This window comes from Nothobranchius furzeri, chromosome 5 (genome assembly GCF_043380555.1).
Source record: "Nothobranchius furzeri strain GRZ-AD chromosome 5, NfurGRZ-RIMD1, whole genome shotgun sequence".
NCBI lineage: Eukaryota > Metazoa > Chordata > Actinopteri > Cyprinodontiformes > Nothobranchiidae > Nothobranchius > Nothobranchius furzeri.
The window spans coordinates 56930019-56950784 of record NC_091745.1 but is presented as its reverse complement, the minus strand read 5'-3'; the positions used below and the strand labels follow the sequence as shown (position 1 = coordinate 56950784).

Sequence of the window (20766 nt, the reverse complement as noted above, 5' to 3'; positions counted from 1 at the left end):
AAAAGCAAAAAGAATAAGAGATAATTCCCTCCCAACACCACCGCGGGGATAACTCCTGTTTTCCTCTCCTCACAGGTTACTGACCCCAAAAAGAAAAAAGGAATAAGCCAAAGTTTCCTGTCGCCGCCTCGCCTTTTCTTCAGTTGTTCTTCAACCAAAACCACCAGCTACCGCTTCTACCTGAGAGAAGAACAACATTCGGAAGTTTGAGCCTCTTGAAGCAGAGTTACGGCAGTTCGGTCCTCCGGTTCTGGTCCGCCGGCCACAAGAGGGGCGACGAGTGACGTCACAGACTCAGAGTGGACAAAGAACAGGCACGAGCGCGGACATTGTGTCCCACAGTCTTCAGAAACACACCTGGATGGAAGGGACTTGTTAACATCAAGTGGGTTTCAGTCATAAACTGTACTTTATACCAACTCTCAGCAGGTGTGCATCATTCTGAGTCAGCATCTACGACTGAATGGAATCTTAGTAAAATTGTTATTACAATAGTAATAGTTTTTACAATAGTAATGAAATCATATTGTGTTTTCCAACTGAGTGGGTTTGTGGAAAACCCAAACAAAAGAGTGTGAAAGCAGCATTTTCTCATTTTTCAATCATTTTCTTGAGCCAGTACAAAAATGACCCTTGACAGGGTAAATAAAAATACTCTCTGGCCCTTGTGAGTAGGATTCTCCGTTTGCAAATTCATGCAGCTTCTCTGTCTCAGTCACGCTTTACGGTAATCCATGTTTTCACCTCAGGACAGACGAACTATACCTGGTTAGCTTTTATTGTAACGTGTTTATCATGGTGGAGCCTTAGAAGAGACAGAAAACATTTATCTGAATAAGCTAAAAAAGTATAAAAAGTGCTAGGGATGTCCCGTTCCATATCGATAGCGGAAGTTATTCGATATTGGTCCAAATACACTGTATTGGATTCATGGACAAAGTTTTGACTTTAGAAGTGGGCCGGGGGACACAACCAGCATGAAGACTGGGGGGTATCTTTACAGTAAGTATACAAAAAATATGTATAAAACTACAGCCTAGAGGCTCTTTTATCCAATGTCAGCAATGCAGAACTGTCAAGTACACAGGTGGCAGGAACAGCCAATCACACGTTAGCAAGTATCAGTGGAGCCAATAGATGAGCTTATGGATGATTCCAATGTAAAACAGGCTTCAACACCAGCGGTTGTTTTCTGCTTAGTCCTAGTGCTCAACCAGTCTATTTAATAAAGCGTAATGTTGTTTTTGGATGGTAAAAAGTGCAGGGGACAAAAATTGACTTTGGAAAAAGTGGGGGGGGGGGGGGGGGGACATGTTCCCCCTGCCCTCCCCACCCAAATAAACTATGTCCGTGATTGGGTTATATCGGACTGCATCAAAAATCTATATAAGCAGTCCGTTAAGGTTCACATTTTTGCAACCAATGGTTAATAAAATGTTTATGTTTTTTATACTTACTGTTGCTGGCGCTTGTTCTCCTATCAACACTAAAATAGTTACCTGCTTTTCCCCTTACTGATTTAAAGCAGAATTGTGAAAAACCTTGCAGCAGCCAGCTGTAGCTAATGCTAAAAACAAGCTAAGGTTAGCGGAAGCCAAATTATGCTAAATGGTTAATAGCCCATATTTTATATAGAGCCTTCTAGGGTTCTGCAACCCCCAAGGTGCTTTACAAGACAACCAGCCATTCACACACACACACACACATTCACTCGCCGATGGTGATAAGCAGCAGCCCTGACATAAGCAAGGCTGCCAATGGTGCCACCGGTCTCTCCAACTACCACCACAGGCAAGGAGGGTGAAGTGTCTTGCCCCAGGACACAGTAACTGTGACAATCAGGGCTTGAACCTGCAACCCTCCAGTTATGGGGCAAGCATTTAACTCCTCTGCCACCCTAATTAAGCCGTTATGCAAAAAGACCCATGATGTCAACAATAAAGCAAAAATCTTTTTCTTGTGTGTTTTTTATGTTGAAAGTTGGCAAACTGAAAACGTTAATTGCTAGCCTCCATATGCTACTGCCACACTAAGCAGCTATGGCTGTAAAGCAGGCAGAAACCTCCTGCTAGTGTGCTTTGGCAATAGCGAAATCTTTGGTGGATTCCAAAGAAAAGAGTCCAGCAATGTCACCAAGGGAATTGCACCCTATTGTTTTACCCTGTAACCCCATAGGCCTATTTGCCCAATAAGTCAAATATGGTGGTTCCAATCTCAAGCTGTGGACAGGCTTTAGCAGTTTTCTCTTAATGGGCACGAGAAATACCCTCAGTTCCCAGCAAAGTGAGCAGGCTGTTGGCAGCACCAACATATCAAACCTTTAGAAGGAGGACAATGTGAGAATCCTGGCTGATTGGAGCTCTGTATCCAAGAAACAGCCTTTGTTGGATGAGCTGTAACTGTGTGTGTTTTAGCATTAGGCCCTCTTTTTTTTTATCAGGAAAGACTTTTTATTTGGTTTTAACTTTGTTAAACCCTGAGATTGGAACCGCCATATTTGACTTCTTGGGCAAATGAGTCTATGGGGTTAGAGGGTTAAGACAAAAACTCTTAAGTGTTGCTGTAGTCCTCTGGTCCAGTGATGATCTGATGAGGCCATAAATGGCTTAACCCATTTCCTGTTTCTCTTTGCTGACAAGGAAGTTTTTACATTTCGAGTGACAAAAAGAAGCTGAACAACCTGACCTCTGACCATTTATGTGACAGAAAGAGAAGTGCTTGCATCACCGACCATCAAAGAACAGACAAGGTCAGACAAGAGGACGAGGGACAATAGAGATGGGACATCAGTGCAGCTACTGGTTGATTATCACCCTTTCTATGGAAGGTAAAATGTCTACTGTTGTTCTGCAGCATTAACTAATTCCTGTTCATGTGTTCTTTAACTTTCTGTAACCCAACACACACGCGTCATCTGCAGGTATTCTGGCTGGTGATTGGTCAGTGCATGTCCCCCTCACCCCCATATGTGCTGTGGTTGGTTCTTCAGTGGTCCTCCCTTGTTCCTATGACTACCCACTGAGCTCTGATGAAAGCAGAAGGGATGCACAGGTACATCCACAAAGGAGCCATTGTTGTTCACAGCCAGAGATCCCTCAGCGCTCCAACAAGGAGAGCTCATTTTCGTAATCTGGAGAATATTAGTTACCAGTAGTAGGAAAACAAAATAAAGTTTTTTTTAACATAAGACTTTAGAATAATTTTCTAAAACCTATTTGTTTAAATAATTGTTTTTTTTGTCAGGAAGCTGCAGAAGTACAAGAATACAAAGTTCAGTTTGAGATGTGGTGCCTCAGCGACAGTCGATGCATCACACAGAGGTACGGTGCTAGACTATAAAAGGTTTATCAGACTTCCTAATCGTCCAACATCTTTCCTTGTCAGGTATGTTTTCCACAGCGCTGACATATTCCCAGATCCATCTTATCAGAACCGGGTGCAGTACCTGGGACAACCAGGAACGAAGAACTGCTCTCTGAGTATTTCTGACCTACGACCATCGGACAGCGGGACCTACGTGTTCTACCTCATCACAAACCATCCAGATGAGAAGATGCCTCCACAGAGCGGCGTTCAGCTCCTTGTGGCAGGTGAGATAATCACGTCTAAAGATATTTATGTTATTATATAGGCTGTTTTACTACCATTATTAATACCAGCAAAACAAAAATGTTTGATTATTTTCTGTTTTTCTTTTAGAATGACTCCGTTCCTTATAATAGACCTCTTCCTGCTCCATCCTTTACACTTAGTCTTTATTTGGTCGCTTGTTGCTTAATGTTGGTCAGTCGTCTAATTTCCTGTTTGTCATCTTCACACATCATGTCTGTTCTGTGTGTTGCTTCACCATTTTCTGTCGGGGGGTTTTTTTCCGAGCAGATCAGTCTGGGTGTGAAATCTTGGTCATGACTGAACGTTTTCTAGTTTTTACTCAGCTTCCTCTCAGATTTATATCTGTGACAGATGACTTATTAGAGTAGTGATGAGTTTGCGATCGCTTTCAGTCGTTTTTGAGAAGTACAACTGACGTTTCACCATTAGCTCTATAAAAGGTTGTTGAACCAGGTCAACACTTATACAGGTCAAAGTTTGAGGATCCGAGGGATGTGAGGAGGCTGTGGATTTGCTGGGGAGGAAAGGGGTGAATCGGCTGATGTTGGGCGGTAATGAGTGGGAGATCCAACGTTAGCCCAGGAAGCCCATCGGGAGTTTTCTGAAGAACTGTCATTGGGAGCAGAGTTGAGTACTTTCCAAGAGTCATGAACCAGAAGAGTGGTGATGAGTGATGAGATTCTAGCCCGTTTTATACTCCTGCTGATGATGATGAGGGTATTCCTGTGTCCTGCAGTAAACACCCTTAGATGATGGTGTATCCACAGTGCCCTCCAGTGGAAACCTGCAGAATGAAAGGCAGGAAAACCAATAGCCAATCACCTCTGACAATCCCGACTCCTGACATTAGAAATGTTTACTAGTTTTGTTTCCAGGTTTCTTGTCAACTAAACAAAATGTGAGGTGGGCTGAGGAGCAGAGTTGAGTGCGGCAGTCGTGGCTCTGAAACATTCTCCGGATCTTCTCTGCTAAACAACCTATTCTGCTAATAAATCTTGTTTTGTACCATTTGGGACCAAATTCTAGCTCAAAGATGGCAACTGTAGGCCGACGAGGCGGGGGGTTTCAGGGAACACCTCCAGGATGAGTGAAGAGGATAAAGACTGTCTGCAGTCCTGACCTCAACCCCACTGAACACTAGTGGGACCAGCTTGGGCCAGAGTGAGCAGCACCACCAAACCCGTGCTGGTAGAAAAAGGAGATCTCACATTAGTGTGGAGCTGTGGTAGCCTGGCAAGCCAGACTAAATAAATGTATTATTTAGTCTGGCCACGCTCCGTTGACGGCTCTCGGTTGTGGGGCGGGTTCTACCGTTGTCTTTCAAATGATCTCCGCATTCCACTGGACAATGAATGTGACATACTCTTGTTTCACTCTGTGGCATCATCCCACCCACCAGGCATATAGAGTGCCCTGATTGGCCCACAAAGCGGATAAAGCTCTGTGATTTGTTCACTAAGCAGATAGAGCACTATGATTGGCCCACCATTATGGACCAATCACAGCTCTTTATGTGTTTGAAACCCCTCTAGAGAGCTGTGATTGGCTAGCCATAGTCCTGGTAGGAGCTGCTGAGGTTCCAATGGAGCATGCCTAGACCATTCTTTGCAAAGCAAGAATTTGGTCTAGTTCACTAGGCTAGAGCTGTGGTGGCTGTATCACTCTCAAACAAGCTACTGGGACCCTGGTAGAGAGAGAGAGAGAGAGAGAGAGAGAGAGAGAGAGAGAGAGAGAGAGAGAGAGAGAGAGAGAGAGAGAGAGAGAACTAACTTTTTATTGGTAAAAGATTAGTGACCAAAAGTTTTAGAAATAATAAAGCAGACAAAGCTCTGTGACGGACTATTTTCCTAAAAATTGAAGATTATCAAATGTAGTTCATTTCAAAAACCTGTATCTCTAAAGTCATGTGAGGCTTGAATTGATACGTTTCTCTTCACTTTGTGTTTCCAGAATCAGCCAGCGCAGTCTCGGTGCTGGCAAGTCCGTCCAGAGTCATCGCTGAGGGTGAAGCCCTACGCCTGGCCTGCTGCAGCCCAGCAGCCACATCACAGACCAGCTTCAGATGGTACAAGAGCAGAAAAACCAGTGTAATTCATAATGGGCAGGTGTGGAAAACCAGTGAAGTTACACCGAGTGACTCTGGCATCTACTACTGTCAGATACAGACTAGAGATAAGGTGCAGAACTCAACCATGCTGGCTGTTGCTGTACAGTGTGAGTAAGGCTGATTATCTATGAAATACTGAGATTATACTTTACTTTGAGACTTGTTTGATGTGTGATGCTCAACAATGCCTCTTGTGTAGACCCTCCTCGTGACACGGTCATCTACATGTGGCCTACTGGAGGTCTCACTGTGACTCTGACCTGCAGCAGTGATGCTAACCCTCCCGTGCACACGTTCACCTGGTACCAGGGCTCAGCTTGTTCCCCGACGGCTGACAGGAGCCGTTATCAAGGGAAACAAAGCCTGGCTGCATGGAAAGGAAGAGGCTCAACACAAAGTAGCGCCAACATCACCGCTGAGGAGAACGGCCAGCTCTGCTGTGTGGCACAAAACAGCCACGGATCACAGACTTCCAGCGTGACTCTCGGAGGGTCTAGAGGTTTGTGGATAAAAAAATCGTTCAACAAATGTGCAAACCCTGTTTCAGCAGTTGTGTTTGTTCTTCAAAAAAAAAAAACAACAGTGGAGCCAAACAAGCAAACGTGTGTCCAGATTATATGAAACTAGTTAAATTAGCTCATAAAAATGTTCTTTCTTTCCAGGCTTGAAGCGTTTAAATGGATTAACAAAACTTCCCAACACTTTTTGTTTTCACAGCAACATCGTCTGACTCATCAGAAAGCAGAGTGGTGCTGATCGGAGTTACTGTTGGCATCCTGGTCGTTATTGTCGCCTTAGTTGTGTTTCTGATGTTGAGGTGAGGCCTTCATGTCTCTGAGTCTGTGGTCAGTGTTAATGTAGCATGTCCCTTCAGAGGGTCTCCTTAATGATGCTGGGATTTAAGGGTGTTTTCATTAGACATCTTGAACACAATACTGTTTTTACCCTCACCCTATCTCTAAGGGAGAGATAGGGTGAGAAGCTCGGTCATCCAGGAGGGGCTGAGAGTAGACCCGCTGCTCCTCCCCATCGAGAGGAGTCAGCTGAGGTGGCTCAGTCATCTAGTTAGGACGCCTCCATGGTGACGTTTTCCAGGTATGTCCAACTGGGAGGAGACCTAAAGGAAGACCCAGGACACACTGGAGGAACTATGTCTCTCAGCTGGCCAGGGAACGCCTTGTGGCTCCCCCGGAGGACCTGGCCCAATTGGCTGGGGAGAGGGAAGTGTGCATAGGCTGCTACCCCCACGACCCGACCCCGAACAAGCAGCCGAAAACGGATGGAAGAGTGTATAAATACAATAATATATATTCATACATGTGCCACTTAAATAAAAAATATCCAATTTACCTATGAAAAAAAAACTTTCAAGCAATATCTGAGGTACTTTGAAGTGAGATTCTTTGTACTTCTTATCATTGGCTTTTGAACAGCCACAGTTTGGAGAAATAAAGATGAGTTCTATCTAGATTGACAAGCAAACGGCAAGTTGCAGCTGACCCAAATCCAAAATGATCCAAAATGATTAAAGGTGACCGGAGGGCTTTCTTGTCCTAATATATATATATATATATATATATATATATATATATATATATATATATATATATATATATATATATATACACATACAGAATGTTGTAATAATTATTTCCAACCTTTAACACATTAATCAGATCTGGTGTGGAGGAAATTTAAACTGTAATGCTCATGTCTGTTGTGTGTTTTCAGAAAACAGAAGGCAACTAGAAACCGATCCTACGTCCTCACTGAGATAACGACCACAGAAACCTAACGAACACATGCTATACGGAGATTTCTCGCGTCTGCTCCACCCTGCAAGACGTAAAATATACAGCTCACATGTATTTAAGTTATTTTGACAATAAAAAGCATGTTTTCCTCCCTCCTAAGACCTTTGTTTATTGTGTTACATAGACCAGACGTGAGTTTGAATGTCCTCCTCAGCTCATTACACATCCAGACCACACATTTTTATGCAGTCACTAAACTCAGCATCAGGAAGTTGAAAAAGAAGAACTTATTAACTGGCTGAGGTTCTCAAAATGATAAGAGAAACACTTTGTGGGGCTCAATTAGGAGCCGTAACCTTTCTGTTTGTGTGTCTGAAATGGAAACTGGAGGGAGGAGGGTGAAAGCCAGCAGGACAGTGACTCACTGTTTATAACAACTGTTTATAAAATGATCTGGGATGTCTGCTCTAAAGTAAATAATAACTGGAATCAGTTAAAGTGTTGGTTTATCTGGTGTTTGTGCAAAGTGGAAGTAGAACACAGGCTTTAGTTTTGTTTCAAGATATTCATATTTAATGATTATTTATCATAATGTAAGTGAAGATTTACAGAACTACCACAGTAGAAGGATTTTATATCAAAACAATGAAAATAAATAGTTACCGTACATTAGCTGTTAATAAAAAAGAAAGGGATCTCATTCTAATAGAAATACATTTATGCTGCAATTAAAGAAAACATGATTATGTCATGATTTTTCATGTGATTGTTTAAAACATAAGTGTCATAATGCAAAACGTAAGATTTATTCACACCAATCACACATGAGCTCTTCAGCTTCAGGAATAAATATCATTATTGAGTCATTTGCAACCAAGTTGCTACTAGTTCTCTTTCTTAACATTCGTTTCGATGTCTCACTATGGGATACGCCACTCCGCGGATTCCTCAGAAGCACTTATCTCAATACGCCAATCCTGATTGGCCAGTGACCGTGACGTACGCGTCACCTGCTACTATAAGTAGCAAGCGTCCCAACGCACGCACCATTCAATCACCTCTTCTCGCTTCGGTGGTCGCTTATCTCTAAGGTAAGTTAACTCAACTGTTCACAGACGGAGCCAGCTAATATTCTCTCCGTCGCCGAACGTTAACTTACCGTCCTGTCCTGACCTTCACCATAGGTTCGGGGCATAACGAGCAGCTTCACACTCCAGTGCATCTGTTCGTTCTCTTGCTAACACACCAGTTAGCCAGCATGGAAGCCGCTCCTCCCACCAGAGGAGTCGACGGCGCAGGAGCTCGCCTCTGTACCTGTGGGAACAAAATCTCAAGCAAAGACCCGCACAAGGTCTGCTCGAGCTGCCTCGGGCTGGAACACGCCCAGCTGGCATTGGAAGTCCCCGGGTCATGTGAGAGCTGCGCTTGCTTCACCCTGAAGAGCCTTCGCCGGCGGCTAGCGCGCCAAGCTAGCCTGTCGGGGAAGGACCCTTGCCTGCCGGCCCCTGGGCCACCGCCTGGGGACGCCAGCGAACATGTCCTCCCGGAGCCGGAACCGTGTGCCGAACTCAGCTGGGGCTCACAGCTCGAACCGGCCGGTCCGAGCCACCCCATCGAGGACGTGTTGGAGTTGGACTACGGAGACGACGAGGACACCTCGGAACTCCTCATTTCAGAGGAGGATGAGGATGACGACGTTTTTCTCCCCATCGCTCAGGCCTCCATGCCTAGCTTTCCGTACTCTCCCAGGAATGGAGCGGCTTCTCCGGCCGCCCACCTGGACATGCAGTCAGTCTGCCGACGCGCTGCGACCAGGCTCAACATCCCTTGGCCCACCGTGGTCACCGAGGCTGTCAGATCCCGCTACGAGGGAAAGAAGCTGCCTCAGGCCACAAGGGCGGCAAAGCCTCTCCTTCCCGCCTTCCCGGAGCTTCTCCAAGAAGTGAGTTCTTCCTGGGACAAACACCCTTTCAGCTCCAGGTCTCCTGTCCAAGGAGCCTCCTCGCTGGACTTCGAGGGGATGGAGAAGGCTGGCATGCTTCGCATGCCGCTGATGGAACCGCTGGTTGCAGCACACCTGCACCCACGGCTCTCGGCAACTTCCTCCAGGCCTCCCGCTCTCCCTGCGAAGGCGGACCGCTTCCAGTCGGCGCTGAACGAGAGGGCGTACAAGGCTGCCGCCATCTCGGTCCGAGCTTTGAACGTCTCCTCCATGCTCTCGGCGTACCAAGCCGAGCTCTGTGAGGACATGAATACGAAGCCGGACCCGGAGGTGTGGGAGGAAATCACCGTACTGACCGACATCTGCCTGCGTGTGCAGCGCTGCGCGGTCCAGGCCACGGGAAAAGCTATGGGCATGATGGTGCTTCAAGAACGTGCACGATGGCTGAACCTCACCAACCTCTCTGATAGAGAGAAGGAGGACATTTTGGACATGCCAATCGTGCCTGAAGGTATTTTTGGCTCTGCCCTGGCATCAATGCAGCAACGGTGTGAGGCCAAAAAGAAAGAGGATGAAGCCCTTCATCTCTGCCTTCCCCGTAAGCCCTCACCGGCGCTGCTGGCTCGGCTGAACCTTCCCCAGGCAGCTGCCAGAGCCCAGCCTCAGTTCCGGATCCCAAAGCGCCCGAAGCCTCAAGCTGTCCAACCAGCTCCTTCGGGCTCAGCGCTTCGACCAGTTTGGCCTCAGAGATCCGGCAACCAAGCCGCTCCGCCGTCGGGACAACCCACCCGACCCAGCGGTCAGCAGGTGAGGAAGAAGAAGAGGGCAGCCTGACGGAGTTCTTTCCCTCCCGATGCTGCAGCTGGCAGTTCCCCGTTCGCCAGCTCCTCCTGTTCGATGTTGCCATGGTGCCTTCTCCCCCCCTCACGGAACCCCTCCGGCAGAGTCCCCGAGCGGTCCAGGGTGGGGCCAGGACGTGCAGCCGGCTGTGCCGGCTCAAAACACACGTCACAAGCACTCACATTGTTTTTCACAAACATGTCACGCTCAAGGAGCATTAAAACGTTCGCTGACGCATCCAGACAAAATGTCAAGGGCGCAGCAAAAATCAATAAAAATGTTACCCATGAGCGGAACCAGGCGGGGGCGGCCCCTGGCGGACTTACCCGCCAGCCACACGTCGTCCCCGTACGCCTGGGCCGTCAAAGCACAAAGCCCCCGCGCATGCGCAGTGGTTGCCACGAGCACCGCTGCCCCACAACCTCTGGAGGGAGCTGGTGCTCCGTGTGTCACGGCTGTGTGACTGTCACCGCTCTCCACTCACATGGAGGAATGGTCAGCGGTTTCTGCTTCACGTTGGGTGCTGAGAACTATTTCGAGAGGTTACAGGCTCCAATTCGCCTCAGTTCCTCCTCGATTCTCCGGCGTAGTGTTCTCCCACGCCCAGGGGACGTCAGCTCACATCCTTCAGGGAGAAATCTCCTCCCTGCTGGAGAAGGGAGCGATATGCATTGTGCCTCCCGATCGGTCTCAGAGCGGTTTCTACTCCAGGTACTTCCTGGTCCCGAAACGGGGAGGGACCGGGATTCGCCCGATCCTGGATATGAGGGCCCTGAACCGATGCCTCAGAAAGTACAGATTCAAAATGCTCACGCTCTCATCCCTTTTGCGTCTGATTCACCAGAACGACTGGTTCACCTCAATCGACCTGAGGGACGCATACTTTCATATTCCCGTGTACCCTCCACACAGGAAATTTCTGAGGTTTGCCTTTCAGGGAGTGTGTTACGAATACACCGTGCTCCCATTCGGCCTCTCGCTGAGCCCGAGGGTGTTTGTCAGGTGTACGGAGGCAGCGATCGCCCCTCTGAGAGGGAGGGGCATTCGGCTGGCCACGTATTTAGACGACTGGCTCCTGCTGGCACGATCCAGAGAGGAGGCAGCGTCAAACACGCTGGTTGTGATCCATCACTTGTGTGGTCTAGGTTTCAGAATAAACTGGCAGAAAAGCGCTTTACTCCCCTCCCAGAAAATAACCTTTCTAGGTCTGAATCTGGACTCAGGGGCGTTCACGGCCCGTCTCTCGACACCGCGCGTGAACGCGCTCTCGCTCTGCCTGGCGCGCTTCCGCCTACACAGTTCGGTGCGGTTTGCGTTATGCCTCAGGCTTGTGGGTCTCATGGCGTCGGCTATTTCAGTGGTACCACTCGGCCGTCTACACATGAGAGATTTTCAACGCTGGGTGGCTTCTCTGGGTCTCCAGTGCGCCACAGAGCGCGCAGGGTGACGGTCTCTGTAGCGTGCGTCGCGGCGCTCCGCTGTTGGCGTCACCCCTCCCTCTTGGCACAAGGGGTGCCTTTGGGATTGGTTCTCGTGAGGAAAGTGGTCACGACAGATGCGAGCCTGTCAGGTTGGGGGGGCTCCTGGATGGTCGCTCTGTCAGGGGTGTGTGGAGCAGAGAGCTCTGGGGGACACACATAAATTATCTGGAACTCCTCGCGGTCTTTCTGGCCCTGAGGCGCTTCCTGCCTTTTCTCTCCGGCCATCGTGTCCTAGTGAGAACAGACAACACCACGACTGTGGCTTATATAAACCACCAGGGGGGGCTGCGCTCCATGCGGTTACACACGCTGGCACGCAGACTGATCCTATGGTGCAGCAGGCATCTCCTCTCAATCAGAGCCACCCATGTCCCGGGTGTTCTGAATCGGGGGGCGTATCTGTTGTCCAGAGGGACACCCCTGTACGGGGATTGGAGCCTGCATCCAGCTGTGTTGGAACAGATTTGGATCCGGTTCGGCACAGCCGTAGTGGATCTTTTTGCCTCCAAGGAGAATGCTCAGTGTCCACTGTTTTTCTCCCTGCGCGACCGAGACGCTCCACTCGGCGTGGACGCGCTGGCGCATGACTGGCCACGGAGACTGCTTTACGCTTTTCCCCCAGTGGCCCTGATACCACCCACCTTGCTGAGGGTACGAACCCAGCGCCACACTCTCATTCTGGTGGCCCCATACTGGCCAGCCATGCATTGGGTGGCAGACATTTTCCAACTCCTGGAGGGCCATCCTTGGAAACTGCCGCTTCACAGGGACCTGGTGTCCCAAGCGGGAGGCTCGATCTTCCACCCTCATCCAGAATGGCTGGCCCTGTGGGCCTGGCCCCTGAGGGGTGCGGGCTAGTGTCAGCAGAGCTGCCCCAGGCAGTCATTCGAACCATTCAGAATGCTAGGGCCCCCTCCACTAGGTCCCTATATGACTGTAAATGGAGGGTGTTTGAAGCCTGGTGTCAGGGTAGGGAGGTCTCACCCTTCCAATGCCCGGTGAACATCATTCTGTCTTTCCTGCAAGACTTGTTGGATGGGAAGAAGACTTTCTCCACCATTAAAGTGTACCTAGCAGCCATTTCTGCCCGACACTTGGGTTTTGGGAAGAAATTGGCAGGTCGACACCCCCTGGTGTGTAGCTTCATGAGGGGCGCGCGCAGGCTTCTCCCTGTGTCCCGACCCCTGGTGCCCTCATGGGATCTGTCCTTGGTGCTGTCGGCCCTCTCCGGGCCTCCATTTGAACCTATGGACAGCCTGGACCTTAAGATCCTGTCTCTTAAGGTGGTGCTACTCCTGGCTTTGGTATCTGCAAAGCGAGTTAGTGACTTACAGGCTCTCTCTGTGCACCCATCCTGCACCCAGTTTGCACCAGGTGACATGAAGGTGTCCTTGAAGCCCAACCCTGCCTTTGTGCCTAAGGTAGTGGGCTCCTTTTCTCCTATTATCCTCACAGCTTTCTACCCACCACCCTTCTCCTCTCCTGAGGAGGAGCGGTGGCACAAGCTGTGTCCGATTCGCGCGCTCAAGGAGTATGTGAATCGGACGGAGAACCTTCGCAGGGGGGACCAGCTTTTGGTGTCATGGGGTGGGCCTCGTAAGGGGAAACCCGTCACAAAGCAGCGGCTTTCCCACTGGATTGTGGAGGCTATTTCTATGGCTTACTCCTGTCAGGGCATTCAGGCACCTGTTGGGCTCAGGGCCCAGGGGCCTGTCTGCCTCTTGGGCCCTTTTTCGGGGGCTGTCAATCCAGGAGATTTGTGCTGCAGCAAGTTGGGCTTCTCCACTTGCATTTGCACGCTTCTATAAGCTTGATGTTTCGGTCCCTGCAATGACTCACACGATTCTGAGTGTGGGGTCTTTGGCGGGCCAAGACGTATCCCTGTAGGTTGGTGATCGCTGGATAAGCTGTCTGGCAATACGGGAGTCTCCATATCCCATAGTGAGACATCGAAACGAATGTTAAGAAAGAGAACTTTAGGTTACTGTCGTAACCCCGGTTCTCTGAGTAACATGAGTGAGATGTCTCACCAGACAACCCTTCTTGCTGGGCGAAGCGAGAAGAGGTGTTTATCTTGAATGGTGCGTGCGTTGGGACGCTTGCTACTTATAGTAGCAGGTGACGCGTACGTCACGGTCACTGGCCAATCAGGATTGGCGTATTGAGATAAGTGCTTCTGAGGAATCCGCGGAGTGGCGTATCCCATAGTGAGACATCTCACTCATGTTACTCAGAGAACCGGGGTTACGACAGTAACCTAAAGTTTCCATTAACTCCATTTTTGTATGCTAGGCAAAAGCTAACGGACTGCTGCCGCATCAGGAGAATTACTGTGCTGGTTACAAAATGCTTTTTTCTCACTTATCTAACTCTGGGGAATATGGTAATAGACACATTTTCACTTTGGGGTGGAATATCCCTTTAAAGTAAGTTATTTTTATAGCCTGCATCCTCTAGAAAGACACAGTTTATGAAAAGTATTTATCTATTTTGCTTTCTTAGTGCTTTATTCACCAGTGCCTGTATGGTGTTAAAGACAGTAATGATGTGCTATATTCAACCACTTTGTCACTTTATTACAGAAACAGAATCTGTTGATACTTTGATAAATAAAGTAACAAAAATAATGTAATTGTTTTATTTGCCCCAGTCAGTTCATATTGTTTAGCATAAACATGTCGTCTGTTTTCCTTTGGAAGTAGCTACCAACGCACATTGTGGCATTTTATAGACTTAAATGCTGATTGTTACAGTAGATGTTTATTTAGAATACAATACCAGGATTAAGCAAAGTAACGGAATACGTTACAAAATACATTTTAAAGCAGGGTTTCTATATTCTGTAACTAAATGCATTTAAGAAGTATTCTCCCCAACACTGCACGCACACACGCATGCACACACACACACACACACACACACACACACACACACACACACACATTTTTGAAGGTTTGTAGAGACTGACATTAATACCTACCAAGGCCACAGAATAACCAGTAAGACCAACAATAAGATAAAAAGACCAAGTCCACTTCCAAGGATGATGAAAGAACTGACAGCTAAAGATGAAGAAAGTATTTTAAATAATTTCTAATTACGCCTTAATTTTAGTCTTATGGGTTTTTTTTTCAGTTGTTTACACTCTAAAACAAAAATTTTCACACAATTGGCAAAATTCTACTCCAGGGAGCAAAAGACCGCCACAGATTTGCAACACATTACACACAATGTCTTCTTCACTCTTTTCACACAACATTACACACAGTGATTTGAAAAACTCTACACACATTTCGACAGCTTAGACACAGATAAGGATTATGAGGTCACTTCCTTGTCATTGCAAAGCCCCAGATTGCCAATGATCACACTAATAAACGAATTGGATCGTCACATCCACAAGGTGTTGAAGCACACACGTGCTAATTTGAAAATGCAGCACTCAGGTGTGCTATAAAAGGCAGCAGGTGAGTTCACCTGTACTCACCACAAATGGAAGGAGCTAGAAGAGGAGTGAGAATGAGAGGGGGAGCTGAAAGAGGAGAAGAAGGAGGTAGAGGAAGAGGATAAGGAGTTAGAGGAAGAGGTAGAGAAGGACTTAAAGAGTTGATAGAACCTGAACAAAGAAGACAAAGACCAAATTTGACTCGAGAAATCCGTGCACTTACTGACCATGTTGTCAACCATGGACTGACACTGATGGAAGCTGGACAAAGAGTTCAACCCAATCTCAGCAGAAATACTGTTGCGTCAGTAATTCGGACATTTTATCGAGGAACTAGGTAAGCTAACACTACACTGAAACTGAGACTTGCTGTACTTATCATCAATATTGTTTACTGTGACATTTGACAATAGGCTGCATGTGTATTTTTTCATATATACAGTATATTTTTCACATAGGTTGAGGGCATCAAGGTGGAAGGGGCCCTATGTTCACCCGTGCACAAGAGGCTGCCATTGTGAACATGGTTATTGCCAATAATTGTATCAAGCTGCAAGATATCCAAGCCGATATCATCAATTATGATGTATTTTCAAAAACATCCAATGAGTCTCTCTGTCAACATTAGCCCGGAACTGCGCTGCTCTGGGTGGCTGCATGTTGGAGTAGCTTTGTTGACTATATGTACGTTTTGCCTTTTCTTGGACATTTTTCTTCTAGTTTCTCAAGAAAAACGGTATTTTTTTGGACAATTTACTTTTCTGTTTCTGGTGCTGTGAAGCTTGGAGGATTTTTACTGCTATTTTTTCACTTTTTTCACTTTTTGAGCATTTGTTATGATGCGTAACCATGGCAACAAGCTGTTTACAATCGGGAGCAGCTGATTAACATTGGGAAGGCTGAAATAATACCTCAACTGAAGCCACAAATCCCAAATGAGCTAAAACGCAAGAAACGTGGGTGCAGAGCGGGAGCAAAACGGAGACAGAGAAAGAGGAAATTCAAACCATCTTTTCTATCCATCATAATGGGCAATGTGAGATCACTGGCTAACAAGATGGATGAACTCCAAGCCCTTTCAAGGACTCAGCCAGAGTATCGGCAGTGTAGTGTTATGTGTTTCACTGAGAAGTGGCTGCAGAACCATATCCCCGATTCCAGCGTCTCTCTGCCAGGATTCCTGACTGTACGAGCAGACAGAGATCTGAAGAAGAGCGGGAAAAGAAAAGGAGGTGGAGTGGCAGTGCTTCTCATCAACAGAAGGTGCCATCCATGTCATGTTTCAGTGAAATGTCGTCTCTGCAGCCCAGATGTTGAACTCTTGACAGTAAGTTGTCGCCCATATTATTTGCCAAGAGAGTTCACCAGTGTTGTCTTGGCAACTGTTTATATTCCACCTTCAGCCATTGCTGAGAATGCATGTGATGCCATCAGTTCCGTTGTCGCTAAGCTACAAACCCAGCACCCCAATGCATTTGTGGCTATATCTGGTGATTTTAATCATGTCTCACTCTCTGCTACACTTCCAACATTTCAACAGTTTGTCAGCTGCTCCACCAGAGAAAACAAGACATTGGATTTGTGTTATGCAAATGTAAAGAATGCATACATGTCCAAAACAAGACCTCCTCTGGGACAATCAGATCGCAATCTTGTTCTTCTCTGCTCAGAATACAAACCACTTGTTCAGAGGCAACCTGTGACAAGAAGAACTGTGAGAAAATGGTCACAGCACGCTGAGGAAGCCCTGCAGAGTTGTTTTGAGGCCACAGATTGGATGACTCTCTGCCAAGGATTTTAAGAGGACATCAATGCCATGAATGGATGTGTCACTGACTATATAAACTTCTGTGTGGGAAATTTCATACCCACCAGAACAGTGAGATGCTTCACTAATAACAAACCCTGGATCACCAGTGAACTGAAGAATCTGCTAAATGAGAAAAAAAAGAGCCTTCAAGGAGGGAGACAGGAAATTATTGAGGAGAATACAGAAGCAACTGAAGATCAAGATCAGAGACAGCAAGGAGGCATACAGGAAGAAGCTGGAGAACAAACTACAGAGGAACAATATCAGAGATGTCTGGTCAGAGATGAAGAAGATCACAGGCTTCAAGCAGAGGAAGGATTGCACAGATGGCACACAGCCAATGAACAGAACAAGTTCTTCAATAGGTTTAGTTCAGGAACAAACCCAGCATCCTCCTTGCCTGTCCCCAGCCAATCAGACATCCCATCCTCCTCTGATCCAACATTTTCCTGTCACACGCCAGCTCTTTTGTCCTCTAACGCAGTCATGGACTCTTCTGGTTCTATAAATCTGTCTTCAATTCAGGAGATGCTGCTGCCCCATTTACCTCCCCCTCCCACCTATCTGTCTCTAGAAGTCAGGTGAAGAGGCAGCTGGAGAGACTGAACAGGAACAAGGCTGTAGGTCCAGATGGTGTCAGCCCCAGGGTACTGAAGGCATGTGCAGAGCAGCTCTGTGTGATTCTGCAGCACCTCTTCAACCTCAGCCTGGCCCAGGAGAAGGTTCCAGTCCTGTGGAAGACATCCTGCCTTGTTCCAGTTCCAAAGAAAACTCGTCCATCAGTCAATGACGACTACAGACCGGTTGCCCTGACATCACACATCATGAAGGTCCTGGAGAGACTCCTGTTGGTCCACCTGAATAAGCAAACTAGAACATATCAGGACCTGCTGCAGTTTGCTTATCGCCATGGAGTTGGAGTTGAAGATGCCATCATCCAGCTGCTTCAACCAATCCACTGTCAGCTGGACAAAGCAGGCAGCACTGTCAGAGTCGTGTTCTTTGATTTCTCCAGTGCATTAACACAATCCAGCCTGATGTACTTTGCCAGAAACTCCAGAAGACACAGGTGGGGGCCTCAACTATCGCCTGGATTAAAGACTACCTGACAAACAGACCACAGTTTGTGAGGCTGAAGAACTGCACATCAAACCAGGTGATCAGTAACATTGGAGCACCACAGGGGACTGTACTCTCACCTTTCCTTTTCACCCTGTACACCTCAGACTTCCAGTACAAATCCAAGACCTGTCATCTACAGAAATACTCAGATGACTCTGCAGTTGTCGGGTGTATCAGAGATGGACAGGAAGCTGAGTGCAGAGAGCTGGTGGAGCACTTTGTGGCATGTGTGGAAACAATCATCTGACCTTGAATGTGAACAAAACAAAGGAGATGATTTTAGACTTCAGAAGAAACAGGATGGAGTCAAACACTGTTTCCATCATGGGAGAAGAAGTGGAGGTGGTTGAGGAATACAAATACCTTGGAGTTCACTTGGACAACTGACTGGACTGGAGAAAGAACAGCCAAGCTGTTTACAAGAAGGGACACAGCAGACCGCACTTCTTGAGGACGCTTAGGTCCTTCAGTGTCTGTAGCAAGCTGCAGATCTTCTACAAGTCTGTTGTTGAGAGTGTAATCTCTTCAGCCATCGTCTGTTGGGGTAGTAGCATCAGAAGCAGGGACCTGAAAAGGCTCAACAGCCTAATAAAAAAGGCTGGTTCTGTTCTGGGGACGACTGTGGAACCACTGGAGGAGATAATGCAAAGAAGGATTCTCCAGAGAATCAAGAAAATGATGGGCAACCCTGAGCATTCTCTTCACAAGACTGTCTGACAAAGGAAGAGTGTCGTCAGTCAGAGGCTTCTTCAGTTTCGCTGCAACACTGACCGCTACTGGAGATCCTTCCTGCCAACAGCCATTGTACTATACAATAACTCTTTGATGACTTGATTATTATTATTATTCTGAGCTACTACAGCAATCAATTTCCCTCTGGGATTAATAAAGTATTTTTGAATTGAATTGAATCCTCAAGAAAAATCAAGTATACATGAAGCAACTGTATCAAGAACCATTTGACAGAAGTTCAGAGAGTGAAACATCTGTGTACCGAGCATGTGGAGGTATGTATTGTTCATTTTACTGCAATGGTGTGGTATTGTGCACTGCTCATAATGTTCTGGCACAAAGAAAATGTACAATAGATATTGAATAGCATCCTATTGTCTTTTACTGTGTTTCAACATGAATTTGTGGATGAGGCTGAATTTAACCTTGCAAAAACAAAGACAAGGGAGACAGGGAAACAGGTCAGTCAACAATGTGCCAGGGTAGTGAGGGGTTAACATCACCCTCTGTGCTGCTATCACACAAAATGGGGTCCTCCACCATCATGCAAATCTGGGACCCTATAATGACAATCTAAAACTTGCATTTCTTGACAGACATTTCTGACATTCATGTTTCAGAATAAATGTTTTGATATTACAAAATGAGTAGTAAATGCACAAAAATAAGTTTGATTTTACAAAATAAGAAAACACTTGTACAAAAAGAACATTTCCTGTTACAAAACAAGAAATACAAGTACAAATTGAGAATTACAGGTTAGAAAACTAAAGTTACAAGTTACAAATCCAAAGTTACATGTCATGAAATATGTTCCAAGTTACAAAACTTGGTACAAGTTACATTGAATATTGTCCCAATCCAAGCTCCATAGATGCTGAGCTCCGGCCGGCTCGACCTGTTTGTTGTTCTCAGAAATCCACCTTGTCAGTCAGGAAGATGTCCACATTCCTTCAGGTGCCGTGGTGACGGAGTCAGAAGGATCAGGGAACGGTGCAGAGATCAGAGGTAGGAAACCTCTCAGCAGTCTGGAGAAATCACCAAGGTATCTGTAAATGTTGTTCTTTAAGCTTCATAACTTTGGTTACTGAGGAAACACATGACAGATGTTGAACGAGCATGATCTTATTCAGAAAACAGTCAAACTTCCTTTAAGTCTGGTGAGTTTTTCCTGGTCATTTAGAAGTTAGATTATTTTCACCTTCATTTGCTCGATCTGTACAATCTGAACAGATAATTCTCATCCCAAATGAGAACATTGTTATGCTGTTTCAACTGATTTATCTGTTGGGTCACACTTTTGACACAAATTCTCTTTCATTGCTAAATTCATAAATCCTCGTAATCTCATAATCCCTGGTGAATACAGCGCTGTGAGAAATGTTCTCTCAGCAGATTGAGTTTTTGTCTCACTTTGGTGCTTCAGATCAGCAAACAGAAGATGACCTGAATGCAATTTGTTTATCTGTGATTTTACTTGCTTCCTAAACCGAAACCACTCGTTGAATTATGAATTGACCACGATTAATCCCATCATATGAAATATGACAACATGAACCGGGCTAAAAGATCTCAAAAAGCAACACATCACACCACGTTCTGAAGAAGGGGAGGGGGCATTTGTCTGATTTTCTAAGTCATTGGATTCCCTGTGTTGGTGTTTTTAAGTGGTTTGTTTAAACCTTACAGAGCTGATGGAATAAGGCAGACCCACAGAAACAAGAGTCAAGCCAGGCAGAAATGGACAAAACGCTGATTATCTGCTGGCTGCTTCTGGTCGTGCTCCAAATCTTCACACCTTCTTTAGGTAACTGAACATGAGCATCAGCTTCCAGGAAGTTACAATTGCTGTCGTAACACTGAGATCACAGAAGACTTCACGTGATTAAAATATCTTTACGCTTAGGCTAGCTATTACCAC

The 20766-nt window shown here is 46.6% G+C and overlaps 2 protein-coding genes and 1 pseudogene across 2 annotated transcripts in view; 2 read left to right on the top strand and 1 right to left on the bottom strand.

Annotated features, from left to right (window-relative positions):
• hpn (hepsin) overlaps positions 1-222 on the bottom strand; it is a 58785-nt gene extending 58563 nt beyond the window's left edge. Inside the window, exon 1 of the mRNA XM_054740650.2 lies at positions 85-222. The gene's annotated coding sequence lies outside the window, so the exon portion shown is untranslated. The remainder of the gene's footprint in view (positions 1-84) is intronic.
• LOC107378965 (junctional adhesion molecule A) lies at positions 155-8221 on the top strand. Its single transcript, XM_015949485.3, has 9 exons — positions 155-385; positions 2707-2827; positions 2921-3051; positions 3244-3320; positions 3385-3590; positions 5563-5826; positions 5919-6218; positions 6437-6536; positions 7451-8221. The coding sequence occupies exons 2-9, from the start codon at positions 2779-2781 to the stop codon at positions 7512-7514; spliced, it is 1191 nt and encodes a 396-aa protein (XP_015804971.3). The 5' UTR covers positions 155-385; positions 2707-2778; the 3' UTR covers positions 7515-8221.
• LOC139070190 (uncharacterized) lies at positions 7522-13928 on the top strand (annotated as a pseudogene).
• The last annotated feature ends 6838 nt before the right edge of the window (positions 13929-20766 follow it).